The sequence below is a fragment of the Ambystoma mexicanum genome, chromosome 9 (genome assembly GCF_040938575.1).
Source record: "Ambystoma mexicanum isolate Mex_15411 chromosome 9, UKY_AmexF1_1, whole genome shotgun sequence".
Lineage (NCBI taxonomy): Eukaryota > Metazoa > Chordata > Amphibia > Caudata > Ambystomatidae > Ambystoma > Ambystoma mexicanum.
The window spans coordinates 1,323,714,108-1,323,734,189 of record NC_090931.1 but is presented as its reverse complement, the minus strand read 5'-3'; the positions used below and the strand labels follow the sequence as shown (position 1 = coordinate 1,323,734,189).

At 50.5% G+C, this 20,082-nt stretch overlaps 1 protein-coding gene across 33 annotated transcripts in view; it reads right to left on the bottom strand.

Annotated features, from left to right (window-relative positions):
* The window catches only part of CLASP1 (cytoplasmic linker associated protein 1), a 2,584,612-nt gene that overhangs the window by 2,299,613 nt on the left and 264,917 nt on the right, over positions 1-20,082 (bottom strand). For all 33 annotated transcript variants that reach the window (XM_069616701.1, XM_069616702.1, XM_069616704.1 and 30 more), the window contains exons 5-6: positions 7,231-7,322; positions 7,053-7,128 (exon numbers count right to left, since the gene is read on the bottom strand). In XM_069616701.1, the coding sequence (XP_069472802.1) occupies positions 7,053-7,128; positions 7,231-7,322 (168 nt within the window). The remainder of the gene's footprint in view (positions 1-7,052; positions 7,129-7,230; positions 7,323-20,082) is intronic.

Here is a 20,082-nt window from a genome sequence, read left to right as displayed (position 1 = left end):
TTGACATGGTTCGGTCTTTCTCCCAGAAACCTATTGCATGTAGTGACCATAAGAGGCTTGAGGTGATCTTTATTTGGGATCTGCGGCAGGTAAATAGGGATACATATATTCTCCCTCTAAACCTTAATAAGGCCAAAACCAAATTTACATGGCATAAGGACAATGTTAAAAAACTGAATGCAATTTTCAATACATCAAAACTAGAAACCAAACTACTCTACAATATACATGATGATTTTGCCCAGTATGTGGATTCCTTAATAAAGAAGGCAGTTAAACCTGTACGGACTCATGTAAGTAATACGAAGTAAACCGACATTTTTGACACTGCGGTTCCAACTAGAAAAAAGAGCAGTCATAGGGAAGTGAGGTACATCTTAAAAATGACCCTCATGGCCAAAAAATAAAATAAATAAAATCGAAATGGTGAGCAGTGTAAAAAATAAATGGAAACATTGGTTGAGGAGCCACTGGGCCCCCATGCATCAGGCAGACGGCGAAAGTATGCCAAACGCTCTGAAGGATGCTACCTTGAGACAATTTTGGGTCATGCTTAATTTGATGCAATTCTCCTAAATTTCGGTGCCAACTATTGCAATCTCAGAGGAGGTATGGGCGGGCACTAATCACTCGGATTGTCTGAAAGATCTTACATGGAACCTTGATATCTCTCAAGCTGAGATTAAATCCCCGATTGTCATGGCATCATCCTCCAGAGCAGCTGGCCCCAACGGGCTCTGCAATGTTATTTTGAAGGGAAATAATGATTTATGTCCCAAAATACTCTATATTCTTTTCAAAGATACCCTCTCACCTAGGTGTACACCGGTATCATGGCACACTTCCTACATCGTGCCTATCTATAAAAAAAAAGGCGATCGGTCATGCTCCAACTATAGACCTCCAGCAATCCTGCATGCTGATGCTACCATTTTTGCAGGACTAGTGCTGAAGCATGTGCAGGAGTGGTAAGAAAAACAACATTTCTTGTCAATGTTTCAGTTTGGGTTCAGGAAAAACGTAGGGAACGATGTTGGGGGTTTGCTATTGATGATCATGCAAGATAAGGCATGGAAGGGAAATAGTTTACCTATCTATGTGGCATCCATGGATCTCTCACTAGCATTCAATCTTGTTCATAGAAATACTCTTTGGTTGAAACTAGCAAATGCAGGGATGCCCCCTCAGAACTTCTCTCCACCTGCATGAGGGCACTATGCTTCACTTTCATCTCAATAATGAAGGCTCCTTGTCACAGGCTATTATCGCTGCTAAAGGTCTCCGTCAGGGATGTATTTTCACACCTACTTAATTTAATTTATATGTGACAGATGCCAGTAAAGTTTTGGAAGGCAGCTTTTGCGTCACCTGTTGAGGGAGTTAAGGTGAGCTGGACAGCATGTGCTGACGACTTCATGTTATTTGACCATACCCCTAGAGGTTTTCAACGTCTGCTGGTCGCCTTCAGCGAATACACGCTACTTAACTCCCTTAAAATTAATGCAAAGAAGACCGTAATTATGAGGGTTAGTGCACAGACTAGTGCTATGGGGTATTCATGGTTTTTAAACCACGAAAAGCTGGCTAATAGGTCTTCAATGCGCTATTTGGGTTTCCTCATCCTCAGGGTTGCAAAAAAAACCTGCACTATAGAGAATATTTAGAGGGTAAAGTCGGCCCCCAAATTGCCCAGTTGAAAGATAGATCAAAAATATGGCAAATTCTCCTCATCTCCAACACTTTGGTTTTTATAAGTGCAAGGTTATCCCCGCACATACATTATGGCCTGGAACTCTTCCCTCTGTGGGCAAAAGTAGAGCTATACGAATACGAAGCTCTTATTTGGAGGTCTGTATTATGCTGACTCCCTAAATCAGTACCATTGGCGGCCATACATTACTAGTTGGGAACTCAATCAATGGAGTGTGGTTGAATGGTGTAGATCTCCCTTTTCAGGAAATTGTTGACAAGAGCAAACCTCACTCTGTACGCAATCCTAGGAAGGGGTTTGCGTAATGGGTCTACCGTATCAGGATATTTGTGCAGGTTAAAAGGCAGAATGTTTGGATATTTGAGAAATTCAGGGTTTCTATCAAGCTACTAATATTGAATCCGGGGAGAGTAAAGAAACTCATTGAATATGCGGATCAGAACAGTACTGTTTGAGTGTGCTGGAAACAAAGCTATGCTAGGAGCTAGTGTCACATAAAAGAAGTGGGGCGAGGGGATCCTAGAGCCATATTTAATGCAATTCTCGGATAAGCGCCAGGACTTTATGTGCTTTAAAACTGGGGAAATTGACCAGAGGGGAAAAATGTGCTCAGCAACGTCTGACTGTAGGTTTTGCAAACAAACTGATTGTGTTGAAACATTGCGACATCTCCCGATTGATTGCATTGCACTGAGATTCGAGCATATTAAATGTTTTAGCGAATTTGTAATAAATCCAGAAAGGGTTAACCTAGATAAACTTTGGTGGGAAATGCTTCATGACAGAAGGGTTCCGCTTCAGATTGCGGTTGTTCGGTTCCTGACAGATACGTGCAAATTATGTGAGCATAAGTCTGGGATGCAAAGTTGAAGCTGATATTTTTATTATGTTCGTGGTATTGAGTATGTTCTATTTGTTTACTGCAAGTGGATTATTTGGTTCTTTTTATTGTATTATTGTGTTTAGCTTCTTTTCTGTATAAATTTGTAGGTCTATGCAGGACTTTGTATGTTTCTTAAGTTTAATTGTAGTCAGTATTAATTATCCAAGTGTAGTCAGTATTGATTATCCTAAACGTTCTTGGTGAGAAATAATTTTCTTATCTGTTCTATGAATATTTGTGTGGTTTTAACCTAAGTGTTTTTTACTGTCTTTGATATTTGAATTGTAACAAATTATTCTATAAAATTTTGTAAATGTTACTTGCAACCAAAAAAAATAATTAAAAAAATGGGATCCTTTTGCACATTTCTCATTGGGAACCCAGCTCCTTCCTTCCTTCCTTCCTTCCTTCCCTCCCTCCCTCCCTCGTACTCTCTGGCCACCCTCTATGGGTTCCCTAACCCTCTTGTGAGGCAAAAAACCTTGGTGTCATCCTTTACTCCACACTATCACTATCCCAACCCACTATCAGCTGCACCTCCTCAGAGGCATTCTCCCTTTCCCCTGAAACTCAATGTCTCCATAGCTCTTGTCCACTCTAGGCTGGACTTCGGCAATAGCCTCTGCCTCAATCTTCCTTTATCCTCCCTTCGCCCCTTCAACTAATCCAGAATAGGACTGCAAAACGTATCCTTGGCCACAAGCCCAGGGACCGCATCTCTCCAGCCCTAAACTCTCTCAACTAGCTCCTAGTTGCTGCTAGGATCAAGTTCAAGAACCTCTGCATCATCCACAAGGCTTTCTGGGGCCTGGGACCCTGCTACATCCAACTCTCGCTGCCTAAATGACTCTCTGCTAGAGCCCTTTGGTAATCTAGCTCCAACCCTCTACAGATCAGACGCTTCTCTAAGCAGGGAGTGGGGGGTAAATACCTCTCCTCGTGCATAGAAACAGTTATGTACAGGTGCGTTATAAATGCCACATCATAGCATATATCATACAGGAGCCTCCCTCTGGCATGGTCTCCCTGCCACTCAGGCTTCAGTCGGATCTCAAGTTCGGGAAGCTCAAGAACTCCCCCCCCCCCCCCCTTTTCTCTTCCTCCTTCCCTCTTCCCTGCTAACACCTGTCTGCCACAGTGACTGGCTACCTCTGAGTTCTACAGGGCACCAGCCCTCCCCCTCCAACCCAGTACACCCCCCTCCTCGCACTTAGCATGTGGACTCTCACGCCCTGCATCCCATGCAATCCCTGGCACTTGCCCTCCTGGCCTCCCTGTTGCACTCACCTAGCTCCTGTGGCCCTCGCCCCTCCTCAACTCCTTTACTTGCACTCCTCTTTACCCTGCACTTCCCTTCCCGCCCTAGTATCTTTGCATTTCATGCAGACCAGCATTCCCTCCCCCTCTCCCTCGCACTTCTTGTTACTCCACTTGCACGATCCAAATGTCACAAGGCCTAGTAAGACTGCAATTGTTACCCTTGTCCGCCCCCTTTTTTTGTCTTGTGGCACTTTGAAACACCATTTGTTGTATAGGCTCCTTACAAATATCCAATACATTTAAAAAAAAATATAATAATCATCATGAATTGTTTTTTGCACTATTACTATGAGACATACATTTTGGACATTGTCAATTTTTGGAAATAGATGAACTAGACACCACATGTACATGAGAGGTCCTTCCACTTTTCTGACTAAAGCAGTCATGACAGTAATTAACCTTGACTATCTCCCACTGCAAAGGGGGCATTGTTTGGCTACATGACCACAGAATCAGTCTAGTAGAAGTATATGTCAGAGAGAATCCTCGTGGTGTCCACTCACGCTTGCCTATGTTAACCTGATCCACGTCGCAATGTTGTAAAATGCTCCAGTTTACTTTTGGTGAGATGCTATTAGTGTATTTTGTTATGTTACCCTAGAGAAGCAAGTTGTGTGGCTTTTTAATTTATCTCAAACATCCTGCTATAAAATGCACCATTTCAACACATTCTAAAAATTCTGATGGGGGGGGGAACCCCACACCTCCCACAAACCCCTCCCATAATTTTGGGCTCCCTTGCTACACTCATTCACACTAATTTGGGTAAATATTTAGACCACCCCCCAGAAATAGTTACCAGCTATGAGTGACTATGTATCATTTGGAACTGTCCAACCACAAACCGCCGTGACCCCTAGGCTTTTCTGACGCCAAAGGCTGCCTCCACCACAGGCAGATATGTAATGTTTCAATGTGTTTTTGAAGTGCCACAAAATCTGCACTTCTCCAGCACAGTTTCTGTAATACCGACAAAAAACACTGGTCAGCCACTATGCTGGCAGATGGGCAGTAGAAAGCCTATTGCCAAAGTGGTCGCAAGCAAACGTTTTGACATGGATCTTAGATGCAACAAGTATGTGAATTTTAAGTGGGAACGCCCATGTAATTTGCTGAACTTTCGAAGAGAAATAAAAAAGCACCAAGTTCGGTGACCTGTCTTTCCTGCAAATCAATTGCAATGCAGGAAAGAAACACACACCACCATGGGGGCCGGAATAAGGGGTGTAGGCAGCCCTACAGATAAGGGGTGTATCGCCCACTTTTACTACCTACAAATATGGAAACACACCCCTCCCCTTCACCCCCCCCCCAAAAAAATGTAGAGCAAAAATAGCAAAAATACTCCCAACAAAAAATAGGAAAGAGACGCTTGGAACCATGTGCCCCTACATTCACCAACAAAGCTCCATGGATATGTTTGGACTGGTAGTGCACGTAGTACCACAGGAATAAACTATTATTACTGCCTGATGGAAAAAGTAAACGTGCATCTTAATGTGCATGAAAAACTACGTGCAAAGAAATAATTACAAAAACATGTTTCACTCGCTTATAAAATACTCCCATTAGGGAATGGACATTCATTTTTACTCCCTAAAAAATAATTGTACTCCAACTTAAAAAAAAATAGCAGGTTCAATAATCACACTTCCAAATCTTATCTGGAGCACTGTCTGGAAGGTAGCCTTTGCAGGGATCACAGGTGCTGGATGCATTGTGAAGAATGGGGAGGGCGGGTGGAGTTGAAGGGGGAGTCCCCTCCTTTCAAGGAGCAGATGGGAGGAGCAGTGCGGGGAGCTAGAAAAGAGTGCTCTTCTCCCTTTCGCAAACAGGGCATGAAGGGGAGAACAGCATACCAAAAACCGTCCCCTACATACCCACAAGGTAATGTACTGCGTCGGTAAGTCATGAAAACCCAAGATCAGAATGCGCCACGTTATAAATCGAGAAATTCATTATTGCGCACACAAGAAAAAAGCTAAAATTAGCCCGAACTCGATCAGGAGATCCTGCTCCATTTTACTAATGAGTCAAGTCAGAGAAAGGTTTACTGATCCATATCTTGTTTAATGGGGGCATGAATGGCATGCACAGACAGGTAGTGCAAGGGCACTGCTCTGGGATGCTTAGCCCACTGTCACAGTCACAAAAATAAAGCAATACCAACGCTGCCCGCTTCCCTCCTACCACAGGAGCCTCAAAACCAACTAGATCCCATAGCCACAGACTTTCACCATCATGAGGAAGCCTCACTCTCCTGTCCAAGTATTCAAAGTAGTGTGGGCGCTGTGTAGTGAAAAAAGGGCGTGTTCACATACCCTACAAATACAATTTAACAAAACGTTATAAAGGAACATTTTAAGGAGACACCTAAGCATGATGTCTCTCAGGGGAGTTGATAGGGTCTGGAAAAGACCCGTGGCTAAGCTGATGTCAGAACTGTTGGGACTGGGGGCTAGCTAGTCTTTTGGCTGTAGCTCCTGAGATTCTATCCGGGGCTACAACCAAAAGATAAGGGGCTATAGCCCGCTTAGCCCCCCCTAGCAACGCCCCTGATGTCTCTCGTGGCATAGTTAGCTGCACCAGTGAACTGCATATTACACAAGTGCCACCAGATATCCTTCGATTTAAAACCCTGCACACCCAATTCATTAGTGAAATAAATACTCTACCTTGAATTTATGAGATTAAGGAAATGTTCCAAGGTTTTTACACTGATGAAATCAGAATTCTGGCAGAAGTGTGGTGTCTTCCGAAAGTGCGTATACCATTACCATAGGGTTGACCATGAGAGTTAATAAGATTTAAGTTTCAAAAAAGATTCACCATTGTCAATGTTTTGGTCAAACATGATTTGATGCGTCTTCAACCAGAAAAACAAATTCACATTTCTGGTGCTCTAAAACAAGGAGCCCTGTGCCATGACAGGGGCAGCGTCCTAACATTGGGTGTTTAGCTTGGCCATAAGCAAGATAAAGTCTGACGACTAACAAATTACACCACTGATTTGGCAACATGCCAGAGTAACGGTTTACTGCTTTCCCACTCGCAGCAAATGTTACTTTTTTTGCAAAAAAAACCTTTGCACATCTTTAGGAGCGCAGACAGTGTATCCGCATGAAAAACTCTCACCTGGGAATTGGGATCTCCGAGTAGATTGCATATATGTGGCACAATCTTGCTTAGCGTTAAACAATTGGCGCCATGCCTGCAAAACAAAGAAACACGTGTTAAAGTCTGGCTCTTTAGTTTGTGCATAATCGTGAACTAGCAAGGGGCATTCGGTCTGCTGGGACAGACTGGCACTTACACACTGAGCGTTGAAATAAGGCAGAGGCACACGCCTTCCCTCGTTCGGAAATTCTTGTGTTTGAAGCCTCCTAGCATTCTATCCCACACATACTGCAAAAGAAACAAAAGCAAACCCCGTTACAGTGCATCAAAATTCAATCAAGAGAACCTCATAAGTGATGATGCATTCGAAAAGCTTTGACATACGTCCAAAAGAAATCAAACATTGGCAACGCCAACAGTGTTGGCGTTTACTGCTGTCCTTTGCATTTATAGGCACCAGGGTGCAATGAGGAGTGCAAAGTTTCAAAGGAGGTTGTGGTAAGGGACGCAGGTGTGCAAAAGTATGAGATGGAAGAAGAATAGAGCAAAGGACGAAATGAAGGGGCTGCCTTTGATGAAGAGCAAGAGCTAATAATTATAAGTTACTCACCATAGTGACTAATGTACTCCTAGCCCATAGTCTCCTTTCCTCCATACTGTATGGGCGTCTTGCGCTAGGGAAGGTAGACAACCATTTTCACCAGAAAAAAATCTTCCCCTTTAAATTTAGAGCCAGTTGGGGGCGCGGCCCTGGCAGCATGCACTCACCTGACTCCGCCCATTGGCGCCACTCCTCAGTTCCCTTTGACGTGTCGACAATATTACCATTGCCTAATGACACCATTTTTATTAAGGGGGAGGATGGAGGGACGTATGGAGGAAAGAGGACTATGGACTAGGAGTATGTTAGTCACTACAGTGAGTAACTACTAATTACTCCTACGTCCCGTCCCCATTCCTCCATACTGTATGGGCGATTACAACTGAATGTATCTCCAGGGTGGCAAGGTATTTGTATTTGTTTTATTTGTAACGCGCACCATCAGGCCCGGAGGCATCAGGGCGCAACTTGAGCAAGGTTACATACAGAGCATATAGACATATACTTATATACAAGGATAATAAGCGAGCATAACTATATACAAATTTACAAAGCAAGTGTTGACATGAGACAAAGACAAGAATGTACAACAGGCAGGATTAATGGGCCGGTGCTTTTAAGGCTATGGTGTGCAGAGCATGTCTAAGTTCTGGTTGAAGAGCTATGATTTCGTTTTGGACTTGAAGGTGTTAAATGAGTCCTCAGATCTGATGGTGACGGAGAGGGCATACCACAACTTGGAGGCTAGAACAGGGAATCTCGTGCCCCCCGCTTTTTGGAGTTCGAACCTAGGGATCGATATACAATGGGTCTGGGCGGTTCTTTGAGGGCGGGTGGAAGAATGGTGGGACAGCCGACTGCGGAGGTAAGGGGGGGCCTTGTTAGCCAGGCATTTGTGCGTGAGGGCAAGTGTTTTCAGTGAGATTCTCTGCGTGACAGGTAGCCACTGTAGGTTAGTTCTGGATTCAGAGATGTGGTGGTTTCAAGGGATGTTTAGGGCTGCTTTGATAGCGTTGTTCTGGGTGATTTGTAGTTTATTCAGATTCCCTTGGCTGGTTCCTAAGTAGAGGGCACTACAATAGTCAATTTTAGACATAAGGAACAAGTTACTTACCTGTAACTGTTGTTCTCCAGCATGGGTCTGGCATGGATTCACATGCTCATGAATATTCCCCGTCGTCAGGCTGGGAATCCTCGGTAAAGAAAAAAACCAGTATCAGTTTCGTTTCTGATCTGTCTTTCGTAGTAATAACCAATCACTGGTCTCTGCGTCATACTGACCACAGCCAATGACTGCCCTCTACCTAAGCACCGCCTCTGGCAGCCATCTTCAGATTTGGAAGCACGTGAAGTGGCAGTATGACCAAGTGAAGAGCCGCAGAGGGGTAGGCGGGAGGGTTCGCATGTGAATCCATGCCAGACCCATGCTGGAGAACAACAGTTACAGGTAAGTAACTTGTTCCTTCTCCAGCATGGGGTCTGGCATGGATTCACATGCTCATGAATAAAGAATACATAGCAGTACACACATGCACAACCACGGGAGGTGGCAAAGGCTCAACATTAGGCATCACATCAAACTCAACATTAAGCATCTTACCTCCTCACCAGGCTCACCTCAGGCGAACAGGTTGCGCAGCACTGCTTGGCCGACCCTGGACTCCTCCCTGGAATCCCGGTCGACGCAGTAGAATTTCGTGAAGGTGTGCGTCGACCTCCACGTAGCAGCCCTGCATATGTCCAGCAGGGGCACACCAGATAGGAACGCCGTGGTAGCTGCGATCGCTCTGGTGGAATGGGCTCTCGGACGGCCAGGCAGCGGTCGGTTTGCCAACCGGTGACAGTACATGATACAGCCGGAGAGCCATCTGGAAATGGAAGCCTTCGAGAGAGCCTTCCCCTGATTGACAGGTCCAAAGTTCACAAAGAGTTGTGACGTCTTCCGAAAACACTTCGTGCGGTCCACGTAGAACTTCAGCGCTCTAGCCACATCCAGCGAGTGCAAAGTCCTCTCAGCCGGCGACGAAGGCGACGGGAAGAACACAGGTAACACCAAGGGTTCGTTGAGATGGAAGTCCGACGGTACCTTGGGCATGAAGGAGGGGTGCGTCCTGAGCACTACCCTCGTGTCGTGGAAAGTCAAGTACGGGGCCTTGCAGGAAAGGGCCTGGATCTCTCCCACTCGTCGTGCGGAGGTGATGGCCACAAGAAAAGCTGTTTTCCACGATAGAAACTTCAACGGGGCCGAGTGCAGAGGCTCGAACGGAGGTCCCATGAGCTTGGTCAGCACCACGTTGAGCTCCCACGCCGGGGCCGGAGCCTTCACCGGCGGGAACGATCTGAACAGTCCCTTCATGAACTCTTTCACCAGACGATGAGACCACAAGGACGTCCGCCCCGTGGTTCTGGTGTATCGGGAGATCGCAGCAAGATGAATCTTGATGGACGCGTGTGCCAGACCAGCTTTGGCCAGCGTCAGCAGGTACGGCAGTACTTGGGGGGCCGTAATCCGTAGAGGGTTAATCTTCTGTGCGTGGCACCAGACAGAGAACCTCTTCCATTTGTGTCCGTAGCATTTAAGAGTCGAGGACGCCCTGGCCTTTGCAAGAACCTCTCTGCAATCGGCCGGTATGTCGTATCCTCCAAACTCTAGCGCTGCAGGAGCCAGGCCTGCAAGTTCAGCGACTTCGGGTCGTGGTGGAGGATGGCGCCTCCTTCCCTGGAGAGTAGATCCGCGTCCGCCGGCAGCTTGATCGGCGGGGACGCTGACAAGTCCAGAAGGTCCGGGAACCATATCTGCCTCGGCCACGCAGGTGCGACGAGGATCATCCTGCACCGTGACCTCTTGAGCTGGTTGACGAGCCGGATTAGCAGAGGCAAGGGAGGGAACGCGTAGAGGAACAGGCCCTCCCAGGGGAACGAGAAAGCATCGCCCATGCTCCTCGTCTGGGGAAACCTGCTGGCGAACCTCCGGCACTTGGTGTTCGTCGCCGTCGCGAACAGGTCGATCTGGGGTGTGCCCCACCGTCGGAAGAGGCGATCCACCAGATCCTGCCGTAGTTCCCACTCGTGGCACGAGCGCAGCTCCCTGCTGAGTGAGTCGGCGATGGTGTTTTTTATCCCTGCCAGATGAAACGGCACCAGAAAAATCCCTTGGGCAACGGCCCAATGCCACAGGTCCTGCGCCTCCTTGGACAGCGCTGGGGACCTGGTTCCGCCCTGTTTCCTGATGTAAAACATGGAGGTGGTGTTGTCGGTGAAGATCCTCACCACCTTGCCCTTGAGGGACGGAAGGAAGGACCTGAGGGCCCAAAACACTGCACGGAGCTCCAGGACGTTGATATGCAGGGACTTCTCCGTCGGGAGCCAGAGTCCCCTTGCGTGCAGATTTTCGGTGTGCGCTCCCCACCCTTCCAGGGAGGCATCCGTGGTCACGGTCTCCTGGTGGGCTGGGGTCTGGAAGTCCATGCCCGCCGTCAAATGCGCGCGGGTGCCCCACCACCGTATCGCTCGTCGGAAACTCTCGTCGAGCTTGATCCTTTCCTCGAAGCTGCCCGTCGTCTGGATCCAGCGCGCATCCAGGAATTCTTGCAACGGGCGCATCCGGAGCCTGCACATGGGAATGAGGTAGATGCAGGAAGACATCATCCCGAGGAGGGACTTGATGGACCTCACTTTGGCCGCGTCGGCCACCAACATCCGTTGCACCTTGCCCAAGATGGTCCTGGTCCTCTCCTCCGACGGGGAGGCCAGAAGGGACACTGTGTCGAGCCTGGCTCCCAGAAACAGTGCGACTTGCGCGGGCACCAGGTGGGATTTGGCGTAGTTCACGGAGAATCCCAGGTCCGTGAGGAGTTGGACGGTCCTTGCCGTGTGGACCACGGCGAGCTCCCTCGTCTTGGCGCGGATGAGCCAGTCGTCCAGGTAGGGGTAGACGTGAATCCCCTCGCGGCGCAGCTGCGCCGCCACCGGTGCGAGGCACTTGGTGAATACCCTGGGTGCCGACCGTAGTCCGAAGGGAAGGGCTTTGAACTGGTAATGACGCCCTTGGACCACGAATCTGAGGAATTTGCGGTGCCCCTTTAGGATGGGAATGTGGAAGTAGGCATCCTCCAAATCCAACGACGATAGGAAGTCTCCTTCCTCCAGATGACCCAGGACGTGCTGGAGGGTGTCCATCCGGAACTTCTGCGCCTTGATGAACTTGTTCAGACGTCGCAGGTCCAGGATGGGGCGCCATCCTCCCGTCTTCTTCTTCACGAGGAAGTATCTCGAGTAGACTCCGGAGCCCCGAAGCCTCTTTGGGACGAGTTCGATGGCGCCCTTTCTGAGCATCGCCTTTACCTCCAGGAGAAGTTGAGGGACGTGAAGTTCTTTCCTGGCCACGGGGGGGACGCGCGGGCACCTTCTTTGAAACTCGAGCGCGTGGCCCCGGGCCAGGGCGTCCAGCACCCAACGGTCGGTGGAGATGGACTCCCACACGCTGACGAAGCCCGCCAGCCGGCCTCCCACCGGGGTGCTTCGGTGGGGGCCCGACCCCACGGCCGGTTCAATCCTGCTTGGGCGCGGCCTTGCCGCCTTGACCTCCTTGGCGACGACGGCGGGGTCCGCTAGACTTGCCTCGTCCTCTGTAGGCCTCTTGCGACGACGAGCGGGCCGCTTGACGGTAGGAAGCGAAACCGCCGCCGGAACCTTTGGAGGCGCCCTTGCCTCCGCCGCTCCGAAAGGGCGTCCGTCGTTGCAGGACTCCAAGGGCCCGGGCCGTCTCAGTATCCGCCTTGATGGCCTGAAGGGAATCGTCCACTGTCTTCCCAAACAGGTTGTTCCCGTCGAAGGGCATGTCCAGGACTCTGGTCTGTACGTCCTGCCGGAAATCCGTAGCTTTGAGCCATCCACGACGTCGAAGGCAAACGCCGTTGCCCAGCTGGCGGAACCCGGTGTCGGCGATGTCCGTCGCCACGGTGATGGCGTGGTCCGAGGCCACCTCACCTTCCTGCAGGATCTCAAGGGCCTCCGCCCTCTTGTCGTCCGGCAGAAAATCCAGCAGGGGAGCTATCTTGTACCAGAGCTCCCTGTCATAGCGGGCCACGATAGCCAAGGCGTTGGCCGCTTTAATCGTCGTCGCTGCCGACGAGATGACTCTACGTCCCATAGCATCCAATTTCTTTCCCTCGCCGTCCGGCGGGGAAGTCGATGTGGAGGCCGCACCCCCCCCCGCTTTCTTCCTGGCTGCCGCGGAGACGACGGAGTCCGGGGTAGGCTGCGCCCGGAGGCACAGGGGGGCCGTGTCCGGGACCCGGTACTTTTTCTCGTACCGGTCTCTTCTAGCTGGCGTCGTGGAAGGGTTCTTGAGGAGGGAAAGACCCTCATCCCAAATGTCGTCCAACAGAGGCACTGAGAGGACCGTCTTCCTCTTGGCCTCGCGCCGCTGATAAAGGAAGCCTTCCTTTTTCTTCTCCTCAGGGCAGAGTTGGAAAAGCTCGGAAGCCCTGGAGATCATGGAGTGGAAAGATCCGATCTCGTCGGGCGGAGAAGCCCTGGTGGGAGGCGACGACGGAAAATCCTCGTCGTATGCCTCGTCGTCCGTACCCGTCGCTGCCGTGTCAGTCCCCGTATCATCCCCTCGGGTGGACGGGGAGGAGGGCTGGAAGGGGCGCGACGGTTGAAAAGGAGGTGGTGGATGGATCCTTCTTTTCTTGGTAGGGGGAACACCAGAAGGTCCCGGTTCTGGATCCCCCGACGGGAGAGGTTCCTCCGTCGGTAACGGTAGCCTCGTCCTTATCTCGGAGCATAAGGACTGTATGGCCAACAAAATGGCCGCCGAGTTGTCTTGCGGCGCTGGCAGAGGGGAATCCGACGGGCGAGCAGGGGCCCCGTCGGTATCCTCGACGATGTCGTCGTCGTCACCTGCGTCGGGGTCCATTCCGACGGGCTGGCCTTCTTCCACGCCTAGGCCGTGGCTTAAGACCTCGATCAGCTCCTCTTCTGAGGTTGAGGCCGAATCTCCGACGACGCCCTGCCCCCCCTTCTTCTTCCCCACGGAGGGTTTCACGGGGGTCCTATCGATGGGCACAAAGGAAGACTCCCTCCGAGGAGGCAGGGAGATTCTGGGCCCTGAGGTCGCCACCACTGGTGCAGCCACCACAGGCTGAGCCAGGGCCGCCGCGACCGTTTCGATAGAGGGCTTGGTCGGATGGATCAAGGCCTTCACCACCTTAGGTGCGCTCACCGCCTTATCCTTGAGGGAGGGGGCACTGCCACGCTCCTCCTCTGCCTTAGAGCTCGACCGGGGCCTCTCCAGGAGCTTCGCCGGGTGCTCGGCCTTCCTCTTACCCGACCCAGAGCGTTGGCTCGCGGTTGATGGTGCCGGGGAGGGTGCGCCCTGCCTGGCGCCCGTAGAGCCCGACCGTTCGGCGCTCCCGGTGCCAGCGGACTCGCGGTGCTTGGCCTTATGTTGGGCCCCCGTCGCCGGGGCGCCCTCAAAGGTCTTAGAAGACCGCTCGGATTTCTTCTTCTTCTCGCCAGACGGGCTCTTACCCTCCAGCCAGTTGGCGAGACGTTGATGGCGGTCCTTCATGGTCCGTTCCGACATGTTGCCGCAAAACGCACAGTCCTTCTCCACGTGCGTCTTGTCCTCATGAAGGCAGTAAAGGCAGAAAGAGTGTTCGTCCTCCTTGAAGACGTTCTGCAGCTGGCATCCAGGGCAGACCCTGAACAGCTTTCCGGGCGTCGAGCTTCCCTTCTCCTGGGCCATCTCCGAGACCGGGCCTGAGAAGCTTCTAGATTCCTCCGAAGTGTAGCTCGACGAAATCTTCACCCTTGAGGGGCACAGATGAATCCGACACGGGTCCCCGTTGATCGGATGTAGGATCGGTGGAGCTTGAGGCTCTTTGACCGAAAGAATCGAAGTTTTTTTGTGAAAAAAGCGCGAAAAAAGCACTAACGCTCGAGAGCAATAGCACGAGGATCCCAACACATGAACGTGCGGTAAAAATCTGAAGATGGCTGCCAGAGGCGGTGCTTAGGTAGAGGGCAGTCATTGGCTGTGGTCAGCATGACGCAGAGACCAGTGATTGGTTATTACTACGAAAGACAGATCAGAAACGAAACTGATACTGGTTTTTTTCTTTACCGAGGATTCCCAGCCTGACGACGGGGAATATTCATGAGCATGTGAATCCATGCCAGACCCCATGCTGGAGAATGAGGGTTCTGGCTAGTGACACACTATTCAGGGTGGTCAGAAATAGCCTGCAGGCTGCAATGAGTTTACAGGTGTATGCAGAGGCTGATCTGCCTGCATTTATTTGTCGAGATAAGGATAGAGTGGCGTCAAGGTAAAAGCCTAACGTTTTTGTGTCTTTCGAGACTTGGATGGGATTGCCATCTATGATAAATGACTAGTAGGAAGGCTCTAGTTTAAGGCGTTGCGAGGAGCCCAGGATGAGCAGCTCAGTCTTATCGTCATTGAGGCATAGTTGGTGTTGGGCCATCCAGGCCTGGATTACCAGGTAGACGTCGTTAAGGGCCTTGGTGTCAACTAAATAGTCTCCAGTGATGGGAATGACTATCTGGGTGTCGTCAGCATAGTTTGTGTAGGAGACACCTAGATAATCAAGTACATCAAAGAGCGGTTTAGTGAAGACGTTATAGAGTGTGGGGGACACGCAGTGAATTGGAGAGGGGTCCGCAGCTGCAGAAGGGGAGAAGACCCTCATGGATCTATTAGTGGCAGCAGAGTGAAGGTGCCTGCATAAGATTTGGTGGTTGACTAGATCGAAAGCCGCAGAGAGGTCGAGGAGAAGTAACATTGCTAGTTTGCCCTTGTCCTTCAAGACCTCAATTTGGGGTTTTAGATCCATCAGAGCCATTTCAGTCCCATGTCTAGGGCGGTAATCCAGACTGTCGTAGACCTAGAAGATTATTGGATTCCAAGTAATCTTGGATCTGTAGGTATGCTTCACAGTCTAAAATTTTAAGCAAGAACAGGACGGTGGTTATGGGTCGGAGGTTAGTGGGTATGCTTGGATCTAAGGATGGTTTTTTTAAGCAATGGGATCTCCCATGCGTCCTTGAGGTTGTCTGGGACAATACCTGTTTTAAAGGAGGAGTTGATAAAGGACGTGATGAATGGGGCCAAATTGTGGGCGGATTCCTTAATGATAGGAGCGGGGCACGGATCACCTTGGCAATTAGATGGTTTGATTCTCAAGATGTTTTCAACCTCAGCAATAGTGAGCGGTGAGAAGGCAAAAGGTTTAATATTAGACGAGTCTAGAGGGAGGGCCCTTACAGGGGTGGGAGGATGGTTGTCCAGCTTCAGACTGTCTTGTTTGTCTTTAATTTTGGATTGTAGCGTAGAGATTTTATTCAGTAAGGCTGACTAAATGTTGGCACACCAATTACTATCTTTAGTGCAGGTGTCGGGGGGAGGGGGGGTTTGGTGGCTGGACCTTCGAGCTCTTTTTTCGAGTTTCGAGGTGACCCTCCTAAGAAAACAAGTTCCTTAAAATTGCCTGACCAAATGCCGCATCAGAGCTGGCATCCAAGCATTAGTGCTTGCAGAAGGCTGAATGCGTAGCCCATGTAGCTGCCTTACTGATGACCTGTCACGGAACGTGCCGCTGGAAAGCCACAGCTGTGGCCTTGGCTCGAATAGCGTGGGCATGCATATCTGCCGGAGTGGTTTGTACTGCCCCTCATAAGCCTCCTTGATGGCCGCAACCATCCATCTTGCTATGGAGGCCTTGGAAGATTGAAAGCCTGACCGTGACCCGCCGAAGGTGACAAAAGGCGCTTACGATTTTCGGAAGCTCATGGTTCTGTAGAGCAGGCCTAACATCCAGACAGTGCAGTACCCTCTGTGCTTCCTCCTTGGGGTCCGCGAAGAAAGTAGGTAGTACTATCTCCTCATTGAGGAGAAACAAGGAGAATACCATAGGTAGGCATGCAGGATGAGTTTTAAGGACCAGGTAGTAAAGGGCTCTGAAGCCACCAGTGCCTGGATTTCAATGACCTTGCGTGCAGGCGCAAGACCCACCAAGGGGGCTGTTTTAATGGTGACCAGCCGGATGTCCCCGGAAGCCATTGGCTCAAATGGTTTATGCGCCAGGGTGCCCAACACTACATTGAGGTCCCACATCGGGTGTGGCTTCTTGATGGGTGGTAGAGCCTGGAGAGGCCCACCAAATGTCTTAACGGGTTGCAGGATGAAAATATCTCCTCAGAGTTCCTGTAGGCTTCGACGGCCACAAGATTTGTGCGCCATGTGTCTACTTGCACCCCCGAGTGTGCAAGGTGTGCTGAGAAGGACAGCACGTCGTCCAATCTGCAAGTCAAGGGATCAATTTCCTTTGATTCTGTTATTGTTATGTTATTTTGCACTTATATAGCGCCTTATATACCATTGGTATGGTCTGAAGGCGCTGGTAGGTTGAACGCCCTTGGGAACCGAAGTTCTTGTCAGTAGAGGGAGGAGAGAGGGTCCAAAAGGTGCGAGTGCGCAACTGGTATGTGTGCAGCTGGTGCGAAAATTCCTGTGGAAGCTGCTTCATAGCGGTAGGTGTGGTGGCTGAGAGGTCAGGAGTATGTGTTTGAATCTGGCAGGAATTATCCAGACCGAGAGTGGCAGCGTAAGGCCTGAGGAGAACGCCTGGCTGGGGGTGCGAGACCAGCAGTGATTACATAGAGTGATGTGGGGTGAGCGGAACAGTTATACCGAATGGTGTCATAGTATCTCTGTGTTCTAGTTGGGTGGTGGTGTAAGGAGAGAGTAAGCGTGGGGTGTGATATGAGGTATGATCTTTTAAAGGATCCATGCATTCTAGGTATAATGTGGACGTCATGCAGTTAAGCAATTCGTTCGTTCTGCACATTCGTCGGCCATCCACACGTCCTCTCGCCACAACACGTCTTGACTCACACACACCCGGCCGCCCTCAACACACACCCGGCCGCCCTCAACACACACCCGGCCGCCCTCAACACACACCCGGCCGCCCTCAACACACACCCGGCCGCCCCCAACACACACCCTTCCGCCCCCAACACACACCCTTCCGCCCCCAACACACACCCTTCCGCCCCCAACACACACCCTTCCGCCCCCAACACACACCCTTCCGCCCCCAACACTCTTCCGCCCCCAACACTCTTCCGCCCCCAACACTCTTCCGCCCCCAACACTCTTCCGCCCCCAACACTCTTCCGCCCCCAACACTCTTCCGCCCCCAACACTCTTCCGCCCCCAACACTCTTCCGCCCCCAACACTCTTCCGCCCCCAACACTCTTCCGCCCCCAACACTCTTCCGCCCCCAACACTCTTCCGCCCCCAACACTCTTCCGCCCCCAACACTCTTCCGCCCCCAACACTCTTCCGCCCCCAACACTCTTCCGCCCCCAACACTCTTCCGCCCCCAACACTCTTCCGCCCCCAACACTCTTCCGCCCCCAACACTCTTCCGCCCCCAACACTCTTCCGCCCCCAACACTCTTCCGCCCCCAACACTCTTCCGCCCCCAACACTCTTCCGCCCCCAACACTCTTCCGCCCCCAACACTCTTCCGCCCCCAACACTCTTCCGCCCCCAACACTCTTCCGCCCTCAACACTCTTCCGCCCTCAACACTCTTCCGCCCTCAACACTCTTCCGCCCTCAACACTCTTCCGCCCTCAACACTCTTCCGCTCTCCACGGTCATCCTCTCTATATGCTTGTTCGCTTGTATACGATCGTCTGGGCACGCGTTCACCTAGTCTATACGTTTGTTGGTTCAGTAAAGTTAATTTTATACGCCCTCATCAGTTCTACGTGCTCCTTAGTTCTGTTCGCTTCTCTGTATTTGCGTACATATTAGCTTTTACATACTGCTATGTGCATTTCATCGGTTCAGATCTCCTTAGTTTCTCATTGAATTATTTATCCATATTAGCTTTTACATACTGCTATGTGCATTTCATCGGTTCAGATCTCCTTAGTTTCTCATTGATTTATTCGTAATATCTGCTTCCCTGTATTTGATCTACTTTAGTCGTTTATTGATAGGTCGGTGTGATGGTGCTAGTTTGGAAGCCGGTTGGTTTTAGGGGAAGAGCCAGGTTTTCAGTAGTTTGCGGAAGGACGTTAAGTCCTCAGTTAGGCGGATGTGGGGTGGGAGCGAGTTCCACAGGGTTGGAGCTTGGGCTGAGAATGATGTTCCGCCTACCCTGATTGAGTTTGTCTTACGAGTTGTTAGGAGGCCGGCTGAGCTTGATGTTAGGGTGCGAGAGGGATGATATGCTATTAGTTTTTCTTGAAGATATTGAGGTCCAGTTTTATGCAGTGCTCGATGGGTGAGGCATAAGGTTTTGAAAGCCACCCTACGGGCTACTGGAAGCCAGTGCAGTGTCTTGAGGGCTGGGGATACGTGGTCTCTTGGACCTAGCGCAAGTAGCATTTTGGCCGCCGCGTTTTGTGCTCTTTGGAGTTTATTCAGCTGGTAGGCATGGATTCCGAGGTATAGGGGGTTTCCGTAGTCCAGTCTGGATATAACGATTGATTGGATGGCAGAGACTCTGTTCGGAAATGAGAGGTATGGAAAGATGCGCCTGAGGGTTTTAAGGTGGTAGTGGCAGGACTGAGACATTGTTGACTTGGCGCGAGAGTGTTAGGCCGGAGTCTAGGGTGCATCCAAGATTTTTCACTGTGTTGGAGGGTGTCGGTGAGTTGCCCATGGCGGGTGGCCAGGGAAGAGGGTGCGGAAGAAGATCGGAGTTGCCGCACACCATGATTTCTGTTTTGGCGGGGTTTAGCAGGAGGTGGCTTTGGGTCATCCAGCGGTCAATGTTAAGGAGGCAGGCTGCCAGGTCGGGTCGGGAGTTGGGTTTCGAGTTCAGGAATTTTAAGATTAGTTGGGTGTCGTCGGCGTAGTTGTAACATATGATGTTGTGCGAGCGAATTATTGGCGGGAGGGTGATCAGGTAGAGATTGAACAGCAGGGCAGATAGACATGCTCCTTGAGGGACTCCCGTGTCGACTGGTCGAGCTTGGGAGGTAAGGCCGGAGAGTGTGGTTATTTGGTGCCTGTCTTTGAGGAAAGAGGCTATCCATTTAAGAGCGGTTCCACAAATTCCTAGGGAGTGGAGGCGGTCTAGGAGGATTGAGTGATTGATCGTGTCAAAGGCAGCGGATAGGTCAAGGAGGATTAGTGCTGCGCATCCTGCGGCGTCTGCTGTCATTTTGAGGTCGTCCCAGATCGACGTTAGGGTGGTTTTGGTTCCGTGACGTGATCTGAAACCTGATTGAGCAGGGTCTAGGAGGTTGTTGGCTTCGACCAAGGCATTTAGTTGGGAGTAGACGGTTCGATCAATGAGTTTGGCAAGGAACCTGGTGTTTGAGATTGGGCAGTAGTTTTTGACCTCGAGAGGGTCGAGCGAAGATTTTTTTATTAGAGGTTTGACGTATACCATT